At 36.2% G+C, this 21,626-nt stretch overlaps 1 protein-coding gene across 2 annotated transcripts; it reads left to right on the top strand.

Moving 5' to 3' along the window:
• Positions 1–7,325: 7,325 nt before the first annotated feature.
• On the top strand, positions 7,326–21,452 carry entpd6 (ectonucleoside triphosphate diphosphohydrolase 6). Of its 2 annotated transcripts, none has more exons than XM_067367851.1 (14): positions 7,326–7,461; positions 8,142–8,461; positions 11,854–11,930; positions 12,056–12,199; positions 12,650–12,725; positions 15,501–15,536; positions 15,685–15,773; positions 16,355–16,434; positions 17,758–17,822; positions 18,293–18,394; positions 19,409–19,549; positions 19,642–19,698; positions 20,319–20,434; positions 20,625–21,452. In XM_067367851.1, exons 2-14 carry the CDS (start codon positions 8,209–8,211, stop codon positions 20,715–20,717), a joined length of 1,329 nt encoding a protein of 442 aa, XP_067223952.1. In that variant the 5' UTR covers positions 7,326–7,461; positions 8,142–8,208; the 3' UTR covers positions 20,718–21,452. The 2 variants fall into 2 exon arrangements, with proteins under 2 accessions (XP_067223952.1, XP_067223950.1); XM_067367849.1 differs by having other exon boundaries at positions 8,138–8,461; positions 20,625–21,444.
• Positions 21,453–21,626: the final 174 nt, after the last annotated feature.

Raw genomic sequence — 21,626 nt, 5'->3', positions numbered from 1 at the left:
TTTATCTGCGTAGCCTACACACGAAGCCGCTGAAACCGAAACTCCTATACGATGCAAAAATTTTGCATATACACCTAAACGCGTCTCCGTGTGGACGGGGCCTTAATTGTGAGACCAGTGACGATACACACCCCTAGTATATTTAAGCCCTATTGTTTGCATTACATTGTCGTGTTTTGTTAGTGTCTACCTGCTGTTGGTGACTCTCATGTTTCTTTGTCAAGTCAAGTCTTTGTTCACATTTGGATGAATAAAACTACACATGGGTTCTTCAACTCGCTTACAGTGGACGTTTGTGACAAAATACACAACCAATAACAATGAACCCATCAGTTGCCCTCCTGCGTCTACGTCAGGGGGATCATCCCCTGGAAGCTAATGTTTAGGACTTTTGTGGACTGTTTTATGAGATGGGATTTATCGAAGTTGCCCTTAAAGGCATCTTTTGCAATGGTCTTAATAACCTTTTGAATTACTTGATGCCTGAAAGTGATGATTTGGGTATTACATCAACTATGCCTGGTTGTTACTCTGGGAGATACAGATGAGGAACCCTTCAATTCCACAGCACCCACCATGCCAGAGACTTCCCATGCCACAACCGCCATGTCAGGATTTCTTCACGTTAAGACCCCCACGCCCCACGCCATGGCCCCCATGCCAGAGCCTCTTCACGTAATGGTCGCCATGCCAGAGCCTCCCAAAGAAATTATTTCCGGACAGAGAGGTCGGTCCCATGTTGACCGTGGCCCACGCACCAATGCTCCCAAGTCCAGTGGTTCCAAGTCGGTTGGTCCTGGAAATTATCCCTCTGTCCATGGCGCTGCCTGTGATGGAAACATCACATGTGTGTCTGGGCTAAACACACACTTCCCCAGAGGTGGCGGCGACCTCAGCTCCTCCTGAGGAGGCGACGGTGACCGCTACAGCTCCTCTCGAGGCTTCATGTCTGCCTACCCTGTGATGGCCAAGGAAGCCATCTCTGAAACCTCTGCCTGCCCTGGCCCGCCACTGCTCCACAGTCCAGGCCCACCACCATAACATGATCTAGGTCCTGTTCCCCTTCACCTCCATCCCTCCCCTTGGACCACCTTTGATCCACCACCCTCCTGGACATTTGTGTTCTGATTTATGTTCGTTTAGTGCATATAGAGTCATGTGATTCCCTTATCCTGTCATGTGATCCTGTCAAATGCTTCATATGTCATGTTCTGATTGGTTCCCATGTTTGTGTCATGTTCTCATTGGTTCTTTTGCTTATTTGTGTTCAAGTGTTTTTTGTAAGTCATTAATCCATGTATATTTAAGCCCTCTTGTTTGACTAGTTACCTTGTTGTGTATTGTTAATGTTTACTTGTGAGTGGTGTAACGGTGAGTCTCATGATTCTTTGCCAAGCTATGTCAGGTGTTTGTAATTGTTCACGTCTGGATTGCATAAAACTACACGTGTGTTCTTCAACTCGCCTATAGTGGATGTTTGTGACACGGTGAAGATCTGTTTATTTCCACCCATTTTACGTCAGTGGGGTCCAAGTGAACTGGATTAGTGGTCTTTTTATAGAGAGTGACTCTTAATAATGTGACGTAATTGCTATGAATTCACTTTGTTTATGAATGTTTATGCAGACCACATCACTAATGGTCTAATCATTATAGTTAAAAATGTGAGCGAGAGATTAAGGGACCATTAAACATTAAATTGCTAAAAGCTATTAAGAGCTTACATGCTAAATTACATATACACTCTGATCATGTATAGAGGAATTTGAGTACGAGTGGAAGAATTGTTTGTTTAACCTGTTAGCTAAAATTGAGCCTGCTAAAAGGTTTTTAAAGTACTGTTTCCAAGGTAATGCAATGTCCAATTTCAAAACGTTTATAACAGGATGGTTTTTGAATGTTTAAGCTTTTGAATGATACCTAATGTGTGATGATTATGTAAAAAAGCACAACATATGTCCTGCTACCAGGACACTGACCGTTAACAGGCTAAACAAACACTGTTATTGGAAGATGAATTAATAAATCTTGTGGTGGAGCTAAATATATGTAGCTAAATATCTCTTCAGCTAAATGAAGAAAATAAACAGCAGAAGCTTTGTGAAAACACCTTTTATTACAAATACATTTGTTGATCTTCCCTCCCTTTTTTCTCCATTCTTCACAATCCCTGTGCAGTATGCAAACTGCTACTCAGCCCATTATTGGTGAGTAAAAAGACAGAGATCAGGTCATTTATTAAGGGCTGAGGGGGCACAAGGAGGGGCGTTTTGCTTTCTGCTGCAACTGTTGAGGTACATCTGTAATGACTGCTTAAGTTATAATGAAGGATGTCATGTATGCATCGCTCTTTGAGGGGGGCGGTCAGAGTGCAACAGTTTGGAGGGATGGCCATCGTCCCCTTCCCCCTCAAAAAGTCCGCCCACATTGATTTTTGATAAGTGAGAATGGTCTTATATTAGGCGGTCCGTTACCCCTCACCCCCTGCTGGACCTTGTGTCCTAGATAGATGCGTGCACACACATACACACGTAAAAAGAGAGCATATGGTCCTTTCAAGCTTGCACTGTGCTTGCAGACACACTCAATGGAAAGCGCCAAATGAATATCATCAAAACCATCTCCATCCCCCTCACAAGGACCTCTCATTATAGGTCACTCATTGGCTGAAATTCAAGCTCAGATGGGAGTGTCGCATGTTGCATGAGAAAGTGTAGGAGGGAACCACAGATTGGCCCATATAGCAGGCCTAATGATGGTTAATTAAGGTAATGAATGGAGATGCACCACAGGTCATGTAGCTGCCACAGCCTGGTAAACTTTAACAAAACTCACAGGTCCTCAGTGGAGAGACCAGCTGGTGCCATATTGAAAACAGCACAATGAAAGTGTAATTGGCTCTCTGGGTCTCAGGAGGTTAAGAGGGAAGCATTAGACAGTGGAAATGGGGCTTGAAAATGGCAAAGGTAACTTTAAAGAAGTTGTGCTGAAACTGTTGCTCTTATAACACAAAAAACAAGCACACATTTCAAGCAAAATAAATTCATAAATAGAGGATTGTTTGGCTGTCAATTACAAAGCAATAGATGTACCATTTAAAATGAAGACAAAATAAATTTGGACTAATGCCAAAATTTGTTTGCAGATGCTACTTGGTTTGATATTTTGTTTTCTAATGCAATGAAAATTCAAACATTTTAAATGTAGCTTAAGCTCAATTCAGATGGATTCAGCTCAAATGAAATGAATCAAAGAATTCAAATTATGCGAGTAGAACATTTTTGGATGCAATTCAGGACCAATCAGGCTACTTTCCTTGGGATTTAATTTCAGTAAATTCCATCCTGTAATTTCTTTATATCCAAAAAAACAAATGGGCTGAAAAGGGAATTATAAAGAAATACTACAGTATAAATAAGCAATTTATTTGCTTAAATGGAAACTAAACTATTAAAACGAACATTAGTAATGTTCGTTTGATGCGTGCCATCATGAAAAAGCCTATAGAAAAAAGCAAAGTAGGCTAACAAAAACATTTAAGCCGATTTAACAACTAGCTACATAAATGGATTTCTCTAGCAAAAGGATTTGGATGTAACGTTAACAAAAAAATATCTGAGGAATATGTATTGTCTTTTCATAAGCAGTAGGCATTATATATATACAAAATAAAATTTGGTTTTCATACATTCATTTCTTATTCAAACAAAATTCTGTCATCCAGCCATCTCCTCTCTTACTCTTTCATCCTCATCACCATTTTTTTTTTTTTAGGTAGACAGATCAATACAGTAAAATGTACATGTTTTTTCAAAGATAACAAAGTCATAGTAACAAAGTCATAATGAGGTATATTTAATAAAAACAAGTGTAACACAAAAAATTCTAGCTTGTATTGTTACTTTTGACCCAACTGTTGGTAAGTAACAATGTGCAACTTATGTTCAAAGTGAAATTATGCTGAAGTCGTCTACATTTGTACAAAATACCACCTGGTATCGATAGACCACACTTTTGTTATTGACTGGGATATATCTCTTGGATAATATATCTCTGTCAAAAACATTACCTTTTAAAATTAAGCTTTTCTGAAAAATTTTACTTTCGCCTCTGCTCTCCCCCACAAAGAACACCAAACACCACGCGGGAAAAACAAACCTGCGGTTTCAGGATAAGCCAGGGTCTGCTAAAGTTGTACGATATTTAAAATAATAATGTCTTTTCTGTTAAAAAAATTATTATGCTTCTTTTAATTCTTCGCTATTGCTTCAATGCAAATGAACAAGCGCACCGTTATTTGTTGCCTAGTGACATGTATGTTCAGTTCAAGTAAGCCAGATATGCGCAGATTCTGCGCAATAGGCTGTTTTTAATAGGCTTGTTTGAGATGAGCAAATTCTGCGCAGAACTGATCACCAGTGATCACCGCGAGATGCATGCCGGTCAGAAATGTGTCCGAGGGTGGGCCGCCTTGCTCTGATGTCATGCCGACGTGTATCAAAAACACACGGCAAGGGCGAGGCGACCTCATCGGATTCTGCAGTCGAGCGCAGTTGCTCTCCACCGACTGTATGGAAGGCCAAAAGGGCCAAAACGTGTGAAACTGACGCGTTAACACGTAATTACGTTTTGGCACTTTTGGCCTTCCACACCGACTGCGCTGACCAAAAGCACGATGAGAAACGACTTGATGACGACACAGCTTTATGCTTATTGGTTTAAACAACTGTGATGTATTGATCTGTTTTAAAATGTTTGATTTTAATACTCTAATATCATGTTTTTATGTGTAAAAATAATGTGTGAATATTCCCAAACTCTCTGACAGTGCGATCTCTCTATGGGTTACGTGATTGTTGTCATTTATAAAAAAATATATAAAAACATGTTAAAATGATTGATACACATTGTTCGAATGGAAATAAATAACACGTAGCCTACTTTGCGTGTATTGTTCATTAAGTTTATCAGCAACACATTGCACGAGTGGGAATCCCTCGATATTCGCCTTTGATCTCGTAGGTGTCTGATCCACTACGAGCACTGAGGACTGTCCTTGTTTCCTTTCCTCGCGTCTTAGCTCCACACTTTCAGGATGCGAGGGAAGGACGCAAGGAAAAGAAGCGAGGACGGAGGAATTGAATCAAGTGAAATGATATCCTCGCTCCCTTTAGCGTCATCAGCTGCGTTCAAGGGATCGACACATATGTTGTTAAAGTTTGGTTATTTTAAAAGAAATATAATAAATATTAATAAAGCAAGATGCCACGTTGAAATATGCGAGATGTAAAGTTTATTTAAACTGAATACATCTAAGTATACATTTAAATTATTGTGACGTATGCGTGCATCAGGTTTCTCCACAAGAAAGAATTCTGCAAAGGATGCACCTTTGTTGGTGCGTTCCAACCGGGATATATCGCCCTCCGAAGGGCACTTCGGAGTGAAAATAATCATGGCCGCCATATTGAAGGGTCGTTCCAAACCGAAGTGCTCAAAACTGGCTACTTCAAATGGCCCTTCGGAATGAAGGATTTCGAAGGGAACAACTGATGGGCACTTTGGGTCCCCATGATCCTTTGCACAGGGAAGTTGTTTGACGTCACAGAATGGGTTACAGGGGGCTCGGAGTTCGATTTTACCTATAGGCTAAATGTAGGTCTATTTTCTATACTACTGTAATATTTATACGAGTTAGATTTAGTACATTATATATGGTCAAAACAACATTGTACTTAAACAAAAATACTTTACAGCTCCCTTTATCAGTCCATTCAAATGTTTAAAGTAGCCTATATGCGATAAACCTAAAATAAATAAATAAACTAATGTTAAACAAAGGGTGCAGCTTGTACAATCTACTCCTCTTCAATTGTCTCGTTAAGATGACGCAGAAGTCCGTTCCAAAGAAAGATTTTTTTTTATCCCTTCGAAGCTCTCACTCTGGAGGGTAAACCCTTTTAAGGGATTAGGACATAGGGATGAGCCCTTAACGAATGGAACGCAGGGAGAGAATTGAGATATCCTTCAAGATGGCTGAGCTCGATCGGTTTCCGGGTCATAGGATGGAGGACGGAGGAGCGATGAAATGAGGAGGAATATTGAGAAGCACCCTCCGTCTTGCCTGCCAGGCCCTGCCTGCACTTTTTTTCACTCCTCCCCTCACTGCAGCCGCTACTCTCGGCTGAACTTCAGACGAGGCTAGGCGCATCTCAAACAAGCCTAATATCATGATGACTCACGAGTTGAGTATTTGTTCAGATTTGGCTTACACGAACTTCCCCAGCAAAGTGAGTAAACATAATAATAATAATAATAATAATAAACCAGCCAAAGTGGCTAGTGATTTGACAGCGTTACCCGCCACGGCTGATTTTTTACCCGCATTTGGCGGGTGTTAATTTCAAACCATGATTAACAAACAGAACAAGTTGACACACGCAAAAAATAAACAACATTTCAATTAGAAATGAGAGAAGAGAGAAAGAGAAGAAGAAGAAAAGAGGGCAAACCGATAAACAAATATAATGGGAGAATATTAAACATGGCACAAATTCTAGATGTTTTCATTGCTTTCTTGTTAACAGAAGTTGAAATTGTATTTAAATACATCTTCAATTCTTGTTTGAAAAAGTTAAAGTGGGGTTTACTTCTCATGCATTTACACTTATGGATATAAAACTTTGCAATAAATAAAGAAAGTTTATACAAAAACTTGCATTAAGTAGATTCTTGTCTTTAACATAAAACCCAAAAAGAATGTGTCTATATGATAAAAAAAAGTTACAAAAAACATTTAGGACAATCAGAGCATCAATATTATTCCAGAAAGACAAAGAAAAGGGACATATCAACATGTGAAACACATGATCAACAGTTTAGTGGAGGCTTCACAAAAAGAGTAGGATGTATCAATGTCACTTCTAAATTTCTGTAAAAAATACTTAACTGGATAAAATCTTTGAATAATTTTATAGGACATTTCTTTAACTTTGTTAGAAAATTTTTTTGAGGGAGTGACCAAACATATGGCCACTTAATATCATCAAAAAGGAAGGAATAGAAGTGACAATGTCCAAAAATAACGACCTGATATTGTAATTGGATTTATGCCCTGAAAAACAAATAGAACCAACCACAGTGGATTCAGGGCTAAATCAAATCACTGTGGCACTATTATTGTTTCTAAATAGCATACAGATTTCTAAAGAGATGGCTTTGAAAACTATTCGCTGCAGGTCGCGTCGTGTCTGTCTTCTCTTCGGAACGCGTGACGTACGCGGTCGCGCCACGTCACCTCCACGTTTTCAGTTACTGACGTAATCAAAACGAGACCAGAAGAGTTATGGTTATGACAATTTTTCAAAAGGAGTAACATGTCAAAATCTCATCATGGCTATTCATCGATACAGAAAACACGACTCGCATATGAGGGAATATGATCTTGCTACAGAGAACTAGGTATAACGATCTTAAGAATATTATTGTTGTTTCATAACAGTGAGATTTATCTATTCTCACATTATTCTTGTGAGACAACATTAAAATAAAGTACAAGTGTTTATTAAAGTTAGATTAATATGCTCACCATGTTACAAAGTGTGTTTTGGTGTATCTCTTGTTTGTGTTTTCCCACTCAATGTGTGTATTTTTGTCTTTCGCCAATTATGGTTCAACATGACAGATACAAAACATAATGTTTAAGATATTTGTTATAAATCTCGACAAAACCATAATTCAATTAAATGAATAACTTAAATTGCTCCATCTGTTGAACTGTCAAGACAGTCAGAAAGTCTTACATAACTGACAAAATTACAGCAGTTGTTTTGTTTTTTCAGGTGTTGCTTGGTACTAATTTTGTAAGTTGTGTAACGTCATAGTTGTGGCAGAAATTATAAATACATTTTGTTTTGTGTGAATTTCAATTTTGTATTGTTTGGAGTGATAACAGGTATAAATACTGCATGTCTTGGCTTTGTTAAACATGTAAATCGTTGTTAGCTTTGTTAGTCATATCTTAGTCAAATGTAAACAAATGACTTTGTATTCACTTGGGTCATTGATATTTCATACGTCTTTATCTCATAGCAAATTAATTCCTTTTTTATATGATGTTTTACATGTTTTTCTGTAGGTAGTGGAGAGAACTGTTGAGCTTGCTGCACTGGGAAAATAATTCCACATCATGTACCTCTGGCTGCCATTATGAGGTTCCCAAAGCTAGCTTTCATCTTCATGTTTGTGGGATGCCTGGTGGTCTACCTCACCTACGTCAAACGTCATTTTGATGACTCCAAGCCACTGGTATCTGACCAGCTGCCTCAGTATAAGATTGATACCCATAAACATCCGACCTCAGCTCATGTGGCCAGTGAAAATTTCCAGTATGGTATTATGTTTGATGCTGGAAGCACTGGAACCAGGATTCACATCTTCAAATTTCAGATGGAGCCAAATGGTATGTTAAAATTTAAGAGATATTTGAGTCCACTAAAAGAGTAATAATCGAAAGTTCAAATTAGGGATGTTAAAGGTTTTTGAAAGGGTCAAAGCAAGCAACACACTGCAAATAAGAACACATTTCCAGCCTATTCAACATAACAAAGGTTTTCATAAGAACTTCAGAATTTTTTGTCTGTAAATGTTTTGTCTTCAAATATTTTTGTAGTACAACAGACTAGCTAGCAGTGTTGTTTTTAAAATAAAATATAAATATTAGATGAAAAAACTTGAACTTAAAAAGCTTTGGCAGCTAACTGAAATTGAAGTTGAAGTGCTAAAACTGAAATAAAAATAAATTAAAGCTAAATTAAGACATAAACTGAAAATATAAAAATTCAAAATGTTATAAATACCATCCTATATAATAATTTATATATAAATAATACTAAAATAACACTGTGGTGAACATTTCCCACCAAAATACCATAGTTAGTAAAATTATCAGGCACAAACAAAAAAGGGGCTGGAGCCCCTGCCCTTTTTCTTCCTCGAGAGAAAGTACCTTTTTTTTCTGGGGTGCTTTTTTTTTTCTTCTTTTTAATTAATGAATATATGTTTCTGTTTGCGCACAGCTTCCCTGTCAAACAAATATATTTACTGAATAAAAATAAAACTAAAAATAATACTATATCAGGTCGGCTTTGTCGAGTTCAGATGCCCTCACTCCGTGCCCTGCCCCACCTCACCTCAAGTTTTTTTTTTGTTTTGTTTTTTTTGTTCTTGATATCTTTTTTTTATGAAAATATCAAGATTTACAAACAAACCTCACTTCGAGTTTGCTGCTGGCTGAAAACTTGTGACAACTATTCCCGCGAAAATGCAACTGCTGTCTGGCGATGAGAAGCGAAAAAGAAAAAAGCCCTAGATGCATGCATCCCGTGCATCTCTTTCAGGTAGGCTAGCCTATGTTCACAAACCTGAAAGTTTTGGCTATTTATGGGTTATTTATACATTTAACGCTGCATTAATAGTTTGACCACCATCAACACTTCTACCTGATTTGATACTAATGAAATTTATGTCATATTATAATTTCAATTATTTTATTGTGCTATGCATTGCGTTTTGAACCATGGTAAAGATATCGGTTGGGCTATCAATACCAGAAGAGAAGCATTCCATGGACGCACATCCATGAATTACATTAGACAGTTTTCTAAGGATGCATGGTTTATTAAAACCATTTAAAAATCATAATACAGCATTAGGTACATAATGCTATTCTTAAATCTACACTTACACAGGATAATACATCAACAAAAGTTTAAACCCTCACTCTGTCTTTGCATATTTGATGTCCACACTGTTGAAGAAATTACAGTGGCTGTAGCATTTCTATCACAAAAAAGTGGCCGAATATTATTATTTAACTAATAATATATTTTTAATTATGGTGGTTGGCTTTGATTGGATTTGATCATGCTGTGCTGTCTAACAACAAAAATCAGCATGCTTTTGGCACCCTCTGCAGGCATTTGTTATAATATATAATGTATTAATAACAGTTCAGGAAAAAAAAAATCTTGATGTGTTTAAATATGCAGATTAGCTTGTTTTGGTTAATTTAGAAGAAATATCTAAATGTGTAGGGTTAGGGTTAAGTTTTCTTTCCATTAGAGTAAAATACATGGCAGCAAAAATGGACCACAATCTTAAAATTGTCCACTTCATGAAAGTAGTATTCCAATAACACCAAAAAATTTAAAATGATTTATTGATTTGTGCAAAATAAACAAATTATTAGTGAAACTATGTCCCTCTCCTTGGTGCAGTCATTTATTATAAATATATATAAATATATAGCTACTTGAAAATAGTTGCTGTTGACTTCTCTTGTGATAAACCTAAAGAAGACCATGGTCTCTGTGAACTAATTATTTTGTAAAAATCTGTGGAGTATAAAACAATTGCGTGAGTCAAAGTTGTCTTAATATATTTAAGGATTCATTATTTTTTAAATAAATAATTTTGAGAAGTGCCCTTTTTTGCACTTGAGCCCCTGCCCCCCAAAATGTCTGTGCATGTCCCTGAAAATTATTGATAGTTATTCATAAAAAAAAAGATATACGCTGCCCTCCAAAAGTTTGAAAACGCCCTAGAAAAGTAAGGTTTTGGACAATATTGGCATGAATCCTTTTTAATTTGTGATAATTTTGCACTGATAAGGAACAACACAAACTACGAAAACATATTTTATTACATAAACAGTTTATACATAGAAAAAACTTAAATTTTCGATTCATCAAAATATCCACCATTAGCAGCTATCTAACCTAAACTGGGTTCTAATTGGTTTATTGTATTCTAAACTTAACTGGTAATCAGTTGTTGAAGCTATTAAGGTGTGCTGACCCAAAAATCTTTCACAAACCTGGACCAAGTTTAAACCAGTAACCAGGCATCACAGCTGGCAAAGGGGCATGTCTGACTTTGACATTATGTTATCAAAATAAAAATTATTATTGCTGGTCTTCAATGATAATGTCAAGTTACTGTAATTTAATTTACGCCAAAAAACGATAAAGATTTATGCTGATATCGTCCAAAACCACACTTTGCCAGGGGTGTTTCCAAACTTTTGGAGGGCAGTGTATATTACAATAAATTTAATAAAGCATAACAAATATTAATTCACTGTGATTTTGTAGTAGTGCCAATAATTATGGCTATGGCATTTTGAAAATTATAGTTACTGTGGTAATTTTTTTAAGGGCTGGTTAGATCACTTTAACTATTTATAGAAAAAGAATTGTGATATTTGAAAACTAGTAGCCTACACATAATTAAAAACTGCCAAGCACTGTAATGCATTCTTGCATAATTATTTATTTATTTATATCGACTTCCATACCAGCACAATACCATGGTGTTACTAAAGTAAAACAAGGGGTATGCTGACTGTGTGGGTGTTATCCACAGATATTAGGTTTACTGCCTAGCGCAGCGCTGATCGTCCAATGGCTCAGTTATCGCATCCCAATTCTTGGCTAAATCAGTTAAGTGCTGCTTTAGCCTTTATTGTTAAATCTATGATTGTCATATTATAATGGACATCAAATAGTCTGTGCTATCAGTCGCACACACACATGCATGTACACATCCCAGCTAAGCCTGATGGGTCAAAGGACACACCGAAGAGTATATGCTCAAATTAACAGCTTTAATTTGAAATTTTTCTAACAATGTGAAATTCTTCACTGTCACTTGATCAATTTAATACATCCATGCTGAATAAAAGAATAAAAAAATGTACTGACCCCAAAAATGGTAGTGTGTAAATATATTTTCTAAATCAATTTTATGATATTTCAGTTTTAAATGCTAACATTTGTCTTTGTGTGTTAACAGAAGCTCCAAAGTTAGCCCACGAGACATTTAAAGCTATAAAACCTGGACTGTCTGCATATGCTGATGACCCAGAAAAGGTAACCAGTAAAATGTGACTAAGTTGTATAGCTTTGAACCCTTCACAAATACCTTTACAAAAATGTTATATTTTTTTTTCCGTCTGCAGTTTGATGGTTATATTAATGTAGCTGATGTTTTACAGAGTAAAGAGGGGCTGTTGACATTGTTAAAGGTCGCTAAAGAGACAGTTCCTGAAACATTGTGGAGTTCTTCCCCTCTCATGCTCAGAGCCACAGCAGGGCTCAGACTGCTGCCTGGTGAGAAGGCCACCATCCTGCTGGACAAGGTCAGAGAACAAACTTTCACTCTATAGAGTGATGCAGGGATTACCACAGACTCCCCATAGGATAATCTTAGTCTTCCAGGTTTTGACGTCATGTTGTCATACTTGCACCACTCTATAACCTCTTGCAGCTTGTACTCAACTCAGGGCTTACTATATATTAAAAGTTTTTAGAGTTTCATTTACATTTGTTAATCTAGCAGATGTTGTATTTTTTTGCAAAACAGTTTACATATGAGGAATACAATAACATAATTTTTTGGAGAGTGATATTAGACAAAGTTACTGTAAAGGGTGGAGTAAAAGTTTTTTTTTTTTTTTTTATACACTAAAGGCTTAATTAGATTGCAGAGATGAGAGCTATGTCTTCAGGCATTTATTGTCCAGCCTGTTCTCTCTCAGTATTTCCTGACCACGTCTTGTTACATTAAACCTAAAATATTTCTGCTGCAGGTGAGGGAGGTGTTTAGCGAGTCCTTGTTCTTCTATAGACCAGAGAGTGTGTCAATCATGGATGGCACAGATGAAGGTACTGTGCCAATTTCTCCTTTGCCCTACTTAATAATGTCAGATTTATAATAAACAAGAGTGTTAATTTTCAAATTATAATAGAATATACTACAACTGTTAAGCATTGTGTAACCTACCATATACCAGACCTTAAAATCACAACATCATAACATCACAACATTATTTCCAAGACTTTAAATTAATCTAAATCAGGACTCAGAGGTGCCAATTCATGTGAGAAAGTGATTCTTCATGCTCCCTCAAAATCCGTTCTTTCACAAATGGTCATGATGGGTCTTCCTACATGAAAAGCTACACACTCCATCAGTGCATAATAACACTGCAATAATGATCCAATCATTTAAATCCATTTTGTTTTGTTTTTTGCCAGTCAGTGTATATTAGCCATGAAGTTAAAAACATGACTTTACAGTCTCAGCTAACAAATCAACTGGGTTTTGTGTGACAAACTTCTTTGAACATTTTAGGGTTATTATTTTAATATTAGGACTAGGAAAACTGAGGAAGCACATCTTGAAAGTTCAAACATGACAAAAGTTCTTGCTGAGCTATGATTCATGCAGAAGTCTGTCCGTCAGGAATGTGAAACTGGCAGATGTTAACTCGGCTCGTCAAAAGCTTCTGGTCACAGCGGTCAAGCATTTGCGCTTCTAGCATATAAGTTGTAAATTGAAATTTTCTTCAGTAATAGCTTGAGCTGTGTATATTAACGATAGATAATGCGTATATGGGACATTAATCCAATCCTTTAAAATAGTTCACACAAGTAATAATGAGCCCAGAGGATAATGTCCCGTGTGCACTATAATCTCAGCAAACAGATTAGCAGCCATTAATTTGCTAGGCAGTAAATTCCTTTTAAAGAAACAAAAAACTAGCATGGGCAAACTGAATGTTTAACAAAAGCCAGATTAATACTGCTTTTTTTGTTGATATACAAGTTGTCTTTGCTTAATGGGTAGCAATTTGTGTTTGAGGTTTTGTTGTAAAATTAATGTTTAAACTCTTTAGGTCCCGTAACCAGATAATCTCAGTCTCATTATCAGCGTGAATCTAAACTCTCCTGGACACACAAGCTTACCCAACCAGATTAGTCCATCACAGCAAATCATACAGACTTATTGTTAATGCTGTGCCTAAGTGGTATATGTGAGGGAACGGGATGGAGGGGTGGAGTTTATAGATACTAAGTGAGTTTGGTTATTTCTGAGAGCTAAAGCCCCTTACTTTGTTCAGAAGCAACCTACTTTCAAAACAAACATACAGTTTATAAGCAAAAAGATCCAATGATGCACTAACACACCAGTGTCTTAGTGATCTAGCCAGGCCATGACTGTATGTTAATGCTAAGCTCTTTAAATGCATAGAATCCACCAGCATGTGATATACACTACTGTTCAAATGTTTGGGGTCAGTACTTCTTTTTTTTCTTTTGAAAGGAATTTTTTTTTCAGCGTGAACACATTAAATTAGACTGTTTATTTAATGCTGTTCTTTTGAACGTTCTATTCATCATATATATATATATATATATATATATATATATATATATATTACATTCATATCAAATTTCTGATATTGTTAAATAAAACATGCTAGTTTCTGATGTAGGATCTGTCGGATGGATCTGCATACCTGCAGGTGCTACACACAATCAGGAGTTTATTCTTATTCTCTTTATTCCATAAGTTATTCTTAAGGCCAATTCACACCGCACAGACAGACGCTAACAAACACTGACAGTCGGGATTTGTCGGATCAGTGAATTACCCCTGTTGGCATTTGTTGGCGGTGGTCGAAGTTTGTTTTCACCCGTACGAACATGTTCAATCTGTGTTTGTCGGGTCTTGGAATGTCTGAGGAGTGTGGTATGATTTTCCAACAAACACCAACAAACTCTGGCATACTCTAATGTAAACATATTTTATTGATATGAAAATGATGATTCCGTCTAATAAATATGAAACTAGCTTGTGTAAATATATCAATATTTCTCCAAGTATGCTCACTTTGGAATAAAAACCCTAATGGATGCTGTTCAGTGCAGCTGTTTGAACACAAATAAACCACAGCAGACGTGACTGAATATGAATGCGTTTCAAAATATCATGAGTTACCAGTTGATTATTTTGCACCTCTGACATAAATTAAGAAATTACTGTCACTGCAACAAATTTTTTTCATGAACAAATATCAAAGCTGGAGTATTTAATCTTTCTAATAGTTTGTCCAGATCAACTGCAATTCTCTGCATTAGTTCAAGTACGTCTTTCCCATCACCCAGCAACCACAGCTTCACCCATAACCTCTTTCGTTTTGTAGACCCTTTTCCCTCAGGCGAAAAATGATACGTATAGACATTCTGACTCGAAGTTTGTTGTGTCTGTCGGGGCAGTGTGAACATGACAGTTATTTTTCATGAATTTCTAAATCCAACAGCCAAATTGATTTCCTGTGTTTGTTGGTGTCTGTGCAGTGTGAATTGGCCTTTAGATGTAGCTCTTTTTTGTGTTATAAATAAAAGTATTGATCCATCTTTCTCTGTATTATATTACTGTCACTGGCCATAAATGTGTGTGGGCAGTAAAGTGTTGTATTTTTCTGCCTGACATGAAAACATTGCAGAAGTTCAGAACAAAATGTTTTTGCAGCTTAGATGTTCATTTTGGACTGTAAGAAAGTAGTATGTTTTTGTAGTACAATGAAGTTAAAAAAAAAGTAAGGAAAATGTAATTATTGTGCTAACAATGAATGCACATTTGTATTTACACAGGCATGTCAGCTTGGATTACCATAAACTTTTTAATAGGTAAGCAATTGTATTAGTCACGTTATATGTCGCATCAATTTAGTCAAAGCTTAATCTGGACTCATATATATTATTCATACATTTTTCTTTATTTTTCCTGTTCTTAGATTGATTAGTCAAAGTGATTTAAAAAGTCTGTCCTTCACAGGTGCTCTTCATGGTACTGAGACTCCTACAGTAGGCATGCTGGATTTAGGAGGAGGCTCAACCCAGATCACCTTTGCACTACAGGATGAAGTGAGCCATGTACATGCATATATACACATAGCTGTATACCCATGTTAATAAAGTCACGTCTCTCTTAACAAACTACCATGATGGTCTCCCATCCTATGCATTAATCTGCAAATGTCCTGTTAATCCCATAGGCCTTGTAAATGAAGGTTGTTGTACATTGGGCTGAGAGAGTTAGAGAGATTCTTTCTCTTGAACTAGGTCAGGTCCTGTACAGGCGTTTTTGGATCGAGGACCAATTTATTATGTCATTACACAGTTTCTCCGAGAGCTCTAGTTGCTCTCTGAGCTCATGTTTGGGACTGCTCTACAGATTACAGCTTACTTGTAGTTGCTGACAGATGTTGTGTTAAATACATAGTCTGAATTTACAACTACTAGACTAGGCAAACTAGGCAATATTGCTGAATAATATTGTATTTAAAAAGTATTCTGGACAAGAAACTTGCCAATGTAGGCAGTGATGAGACTAGTACAAACTAGAATGGTAATATTTGTCATTCTTACCAGATTCCTGCTTAAGAAGATAAGAATGCAACTTTTATTCATCAATATTTGCTTGTTTGTGTTTTGTTCCTGTACAGAAAACCATCCAGACCTCACCTATTGATTATGTGACATCGTTTCAGATGTTCAACATCAGTCATGCCCTCTACTCACACAGGTAAAGTGGGCAGGGCGTAAGTTGACATCAAAATGTGTGGTAAAGAAAGTAACGATTAAAGCATCATGCTGTTTAATTCTGTAGAAGAGATACTTTTGTAAAAAATATTAACACGTAAAAGATAATGGCATTTTCATTCTTTCTTTCTTAATTTATTTATTTTTACATGTATACATGCTCTCAGTGAGCATTTGCAGAAACATTTTCTGGCTGGAAATTTTAAAATTCTATACAATTTTGTCAAAATAAATAAAAAATGAAAGATTAAAGACAGAAATCAATTATTTTAAATGCTACAAGTTAACTCGGGCAGCACAACATTATAATTTAATGCATGAAAATGGATATTAATTTTTAGATTTGTTGAAGATTACATTTTCTTTTTTACATTCATTTGTTAAACGGTTTTCAAAGATTAATGTTCAGTGAGCTTTTTAGAGGATGGTAATCTTAATGTAAAAATATAGAAAATGAGCATGAAAAATTAAATATCCCATACTGACTGATACCAATAAAATAAAGAAAATCTTTTTATATTTGCAGATATCCGATAGTACATCCATTTTAAGAATCCTCAACGCTCAGAAATACAGTATCACCACATTACTCAATCTGTTCAAAAAATCCAGTTTCTTCAGCGGCCGTTATGTGACTTGCCCAATGTTTAACACCACCACTCATTGGTTCCTGTTCTTGGTCAGGGGTATCCAGGGCTTATGTTAGCACAATGATTAGTGTCAACGGTACAAGTGTTCGTCTCGCCTCGCTCTCCTGATTAGAGTGTAATCACACAAGCCTCCAATTACAATCCCATCGTGGGACTCATCTACAGATTACTAGAATTACTAGTTATTCATGGCAGGAGATTTGACACCACAAACCATCCAGCAGAGACCAACTAAGCAAAGTCTTTACTCTTTGACGTTTCAAAGACAAGATAGTGTTGAGGAATCACTTTTGGTGTATGACAGTTGCTCAAAAGGCTCCAAAATGTGCCATTCTCATATCTCTTACATTCATATGAAATACTGAAATATTTGTGATTTATCCATTCTTCTGAAATCATTCTAATATGCTGATTTGGTGCTCAAGAAACATTTTTGATAAAAACTGTTAAAAACTATCAAGCTGCTTAATATTTTTGTGGAAACCATGATGCATTTTGTCAAGATTCTTTGATGAAAAGAATGTCCAAGAAGAGCGCTTATTTGAAGTGTTTATTTCTTTAAAAAAATGTATATCTATTTATATCTATATGTATATATAATGTATTTTTATATCTTGTATATTAATTTCTTTAATGTCTCTTCTCTTTCTCTGTAGTTACCTTGGCCTGGGTTTGATGTCAGCCAGACTAGCTGTGTTGGGAGGGATTGAAGGACAGCCTTGTATGTGGTCTACAATCTCTCTTCATCTTTGGCTTTTAAAGACCTCATTCACTCGATAAATAAGCCATTATCTAATCTCTTAATAACACACTGAAGATTAATTCCTTGGTGGCCAGCTGTTGCACTGATTTAGTTGAGTCCAGAGAGAGAAACTGTCATCAGTGCAATAGCTTCTGCATGCAGTTTATTACTGAGTTTTACATTTAGTCCACTACAAATGTAATCAGATTTCTTTGTTTATAGTTTTATCCATTGTAGGAGAGTATCCCGCTTCTCTCTGAGTGGGTTTTAAGGTTATTATGAGCAAAGACACGCATGTGTTTGTGTAAATGTGCTCTTGTGTTTGGCCCCCAGGTGGCACTGCAGAGCTCATGTTTGGATGTGTCTTCCTCAGCAGTGTCACAGTTACTCCACATAGTGGCAGTAAAAATGCTGATATGTATAAATCATTTGGTTGCATTTTTCCCCAGTACCAGGACCCCAAGAGCTGATTAGTCCATGTGTAGCCTCAGATTATTCTGGACAGTGGGAACATGCTGAAGTACTGTATACTGTTAAAGGCCAGAAAGCAGGTATGAAATACATTGTCTGGGTTAGGTTTATATATATATATATATATATATATATATATATATATATATATATATATATATATATATGTGTGTGTGTATAAAATTGATAGTTCCTATCTTTGATTCAGTAGCTGTGTTTTATTCACAATAAAACACTGCTATGACCGCTTCACCGAACGGTTCTGTGTATCACTACACAACACCCTTATCAACCACTCTTAGCAACGTAAACTATGTTCTCAATTGATATTGTTCATTGAAGCTTACTGTAGTATGTAGAAGAGTACTGTGAGAAAGAGATCAAGTGACTGAGTTTATTACCTGCATTCAGATTTAGCATTTTACTTCAGGTCAGTCCTATGTTCATAATAAAAAATCTGTTTAAATGTCCGATGTATTATCCTGTCCTTTTAACGGTTAAGGGGTTTTCCCGTGACTGACGGAGCTAGTCAAAGTATTTTTCAGTTGCGTCTTGTTCTGTGTTCACAACAATTCAGTCTTTTCAATGTAAAAGTCTTCACTACTGACTGACACAATCATAAAGACAGTCTTTGCTGCCATCTAATGGCGTAATAATGTAACTTCTGTTGCTGTTCACGGTCAGGGACTATTTTTTTCCAGCGGAAGGAAGGCTTTTAGTGACAGTTTACTTCATGAAAGTTGCATTGATACATATTTCTGGCTTTAATATTTGTATTGTGTGGTAACCGTTTTATAAATGCAATAAGGTACCCGAGGCTAGTGCTGTATCGTGAATAAGCCCTTCAGCTGTGACTTATTCACGATACAGCGCAGACTCTTGTACCTCATTGCTTATATATATATATATATATATATGCTTGTGTGTGTATATATATTATATATACATTCTTGTGTCAGTCATCCAGCATAAAAAAAACAGGGACTTTTAAGAACATAGTTGCACAAATTACTTTGATACACAGTACTGTTTATCAATGTACAGTGACCCTGTTTGTGTTTTATTGAGTCACTTATGTATGTTTTCTGTTCCAGGGGAGCCCATCTATGAGTCTTGCCTTAGAAAAGTGGAAAAGATGATCTACAAACGGGTGAGAAAAACAGAAGAAGTAAAAGACATGGACTTCTATGCATTCTCCTACTACTACGACAGGGCTGTGGATCTGGGCCTCATTGGTGATTAGTCTGATTGCTGTCATTTGATCTGATTCAAACATGGTCTTTTTTTCTTTCTTCACTCATTTTGAAAAACTTTGTGACTGTCTCAGATGAAATCACAGGGGGGACTGTCAGAGTCCGTGATTACATTGAAGGTGCCAAAAAAGGTAAGTGTTTTTGTAATTGTAAGTGGTTGTATTTGTAGTATATATTTTGTGCAAGTAACTCTTAATTAATTACACTAAATTGATCAAAAAGGACTTTGTACAAAAGATTTCTATTTCAAATAAATGCTGTCCTTTTGAACTTTCTATCAAAGAATCCTGTCTTTTTGTATCTCCTGTTAACATTAATAAAATTGATCAAGTCCAGACCTTTTGCGTAGTTGTATCAAAAGAATCCTGAAAAATGTATCCCTGTTTCCACAAAAATATTTTTCAAACCAGTAAAGACTGCAGTAATGGCTGCTGAAAATTCAGCTTTGCCATCACAGGAATAAATTGCATTTTAAAATATATTTAAATAGAAAATACCTATTTTAAATTATAATAATATTTCACAATATTACTGTTTTTTAGTGCAGTTTTTAAATGCAGCTTTGGTGAGCACTAAAGACTTTCAAAAACATAAAAAAATAATAATAATCTTACCAACCCCTTTTGAACGGTAGTGTAAAATTACCAGTATTGTGGCAATAATAAGATTTCAGGGTGTCATTATTACTATAATATTTTATTTTAAAAATAACTGAACAAAACATTCATCCATTCTCTTGTTTGTGGTGCAGTGTGCAATAACATGTCAGCCGGAGGGATAAAGGAGACTCCGTTCCTGTGTTTGGATCTGACCTACATCTCGGTACTTCTTCAGGAGCTTGACTTCCCGCCTGATAAAGAGCTGAAGGTGTGCTACTCTTGACTTAACAGGACTTTGAAATAGTTACTTTGTGGTGACTTTTGGACACATATTGCAACACATGACATGTATATGGTCAATTACAGCAGTATGTGATTTATCTGTATTATTTTGAGGAAAAAATGTCATGGGCAGCGCTGTGATTTACTTTAACTGTGTCATTCTGTTTAAATTTCAGCTGGCAAGACAAATAAATAACATGGAGACTAGCTGGGCCCTTGGAGCCACTTTCCAGTGCATAGAGTCACTCCGTAAGCACGGAATGTGCTGAAAACACAGACACTCGCAACGTTTATACAGCGCCACAACCCAGTAAAGCACTGAATGGTTGTTATGCTCTGGGAAAAATATCTACATTGATTGTATTTGCCATTTTGTCATTAATCTTTATCGAAAAATGTGAGTTTTTATACATACCTCTGACTTTCTGAATGTTTTCTTACTAGGATGTTTAGCTACATGTGAAGGTAAAATATATGTACTGGTCTGGGTGTTTACAGCATGTCAGAATCATATTAGTCAGGGTTAACTACATCAAACTGATCAAAAATCACTTGATTGCCTCTAGCTCTAAGCTCAAGTTATTTCATTTATATTTTATATTAAATTATTTTGTAGCTTGTAGATGGGTTTAATATATTGCATATGTTTAAACAAATCATTTACTTATTAAACATCTAATCTCAGAGAAAAAAAAATCCTCATGTTGCTAAGAACAGACCTGAGTTGTCAATGTCATGTCAACGTATTTTTCTTAAATGCAGTTATGAATTTGCTGTTTGATGTGGCTGTATTCTTTTGTATTATTAAGTGAATGAAATATGTTTATATGAAATGCCATTTAAATACAAGCCAAGAATATTGGAAATTTTGCTTTGTGTGAAGTATTGAGAAACTGCAGTTACACAAATTTCACAAAAAGGTCATAAAGTCAGACTGCAGGATGTGGTTTGGCTTGTGTTCACTCCCATCACGTCTTTCAACTGTACAGACATGTTACAGTTCTTTCTTGTCACAACACTAAGGCCTGCATGGGGTTGGGCAGCCCGAATATCACAATATTGTATGTTGTATTGAGGTTTTTAGAAAGGGCACTTCATTTCCTAATCTGTATATCATTTACAAAATATGAGTTTCCTTTTCCTTGTCTGTCAACATAACTTGCTGAGTAACTTGCCTT

Source organism: Chanodichthys erythropterus, chromosome 18 (genome assembly GCF_024489055.1).
Source record: "Chanodichthys erythropterus isolate Z2021 chromosome 18, ASM2448905v1, whole genome shotgun sequence".
Taxonomy (NCBI): Eukaryota; Metazoa; Chordata; class Actinopteri; order Cypriniformes; family Xenocyprididae; genus Chanodichthys; species Chanodichthys erythropterus.
Note: the sequence above shows the minus strand (reverse complement) of the source record. Positions and strands in the feature narration are given on the sequence as shown.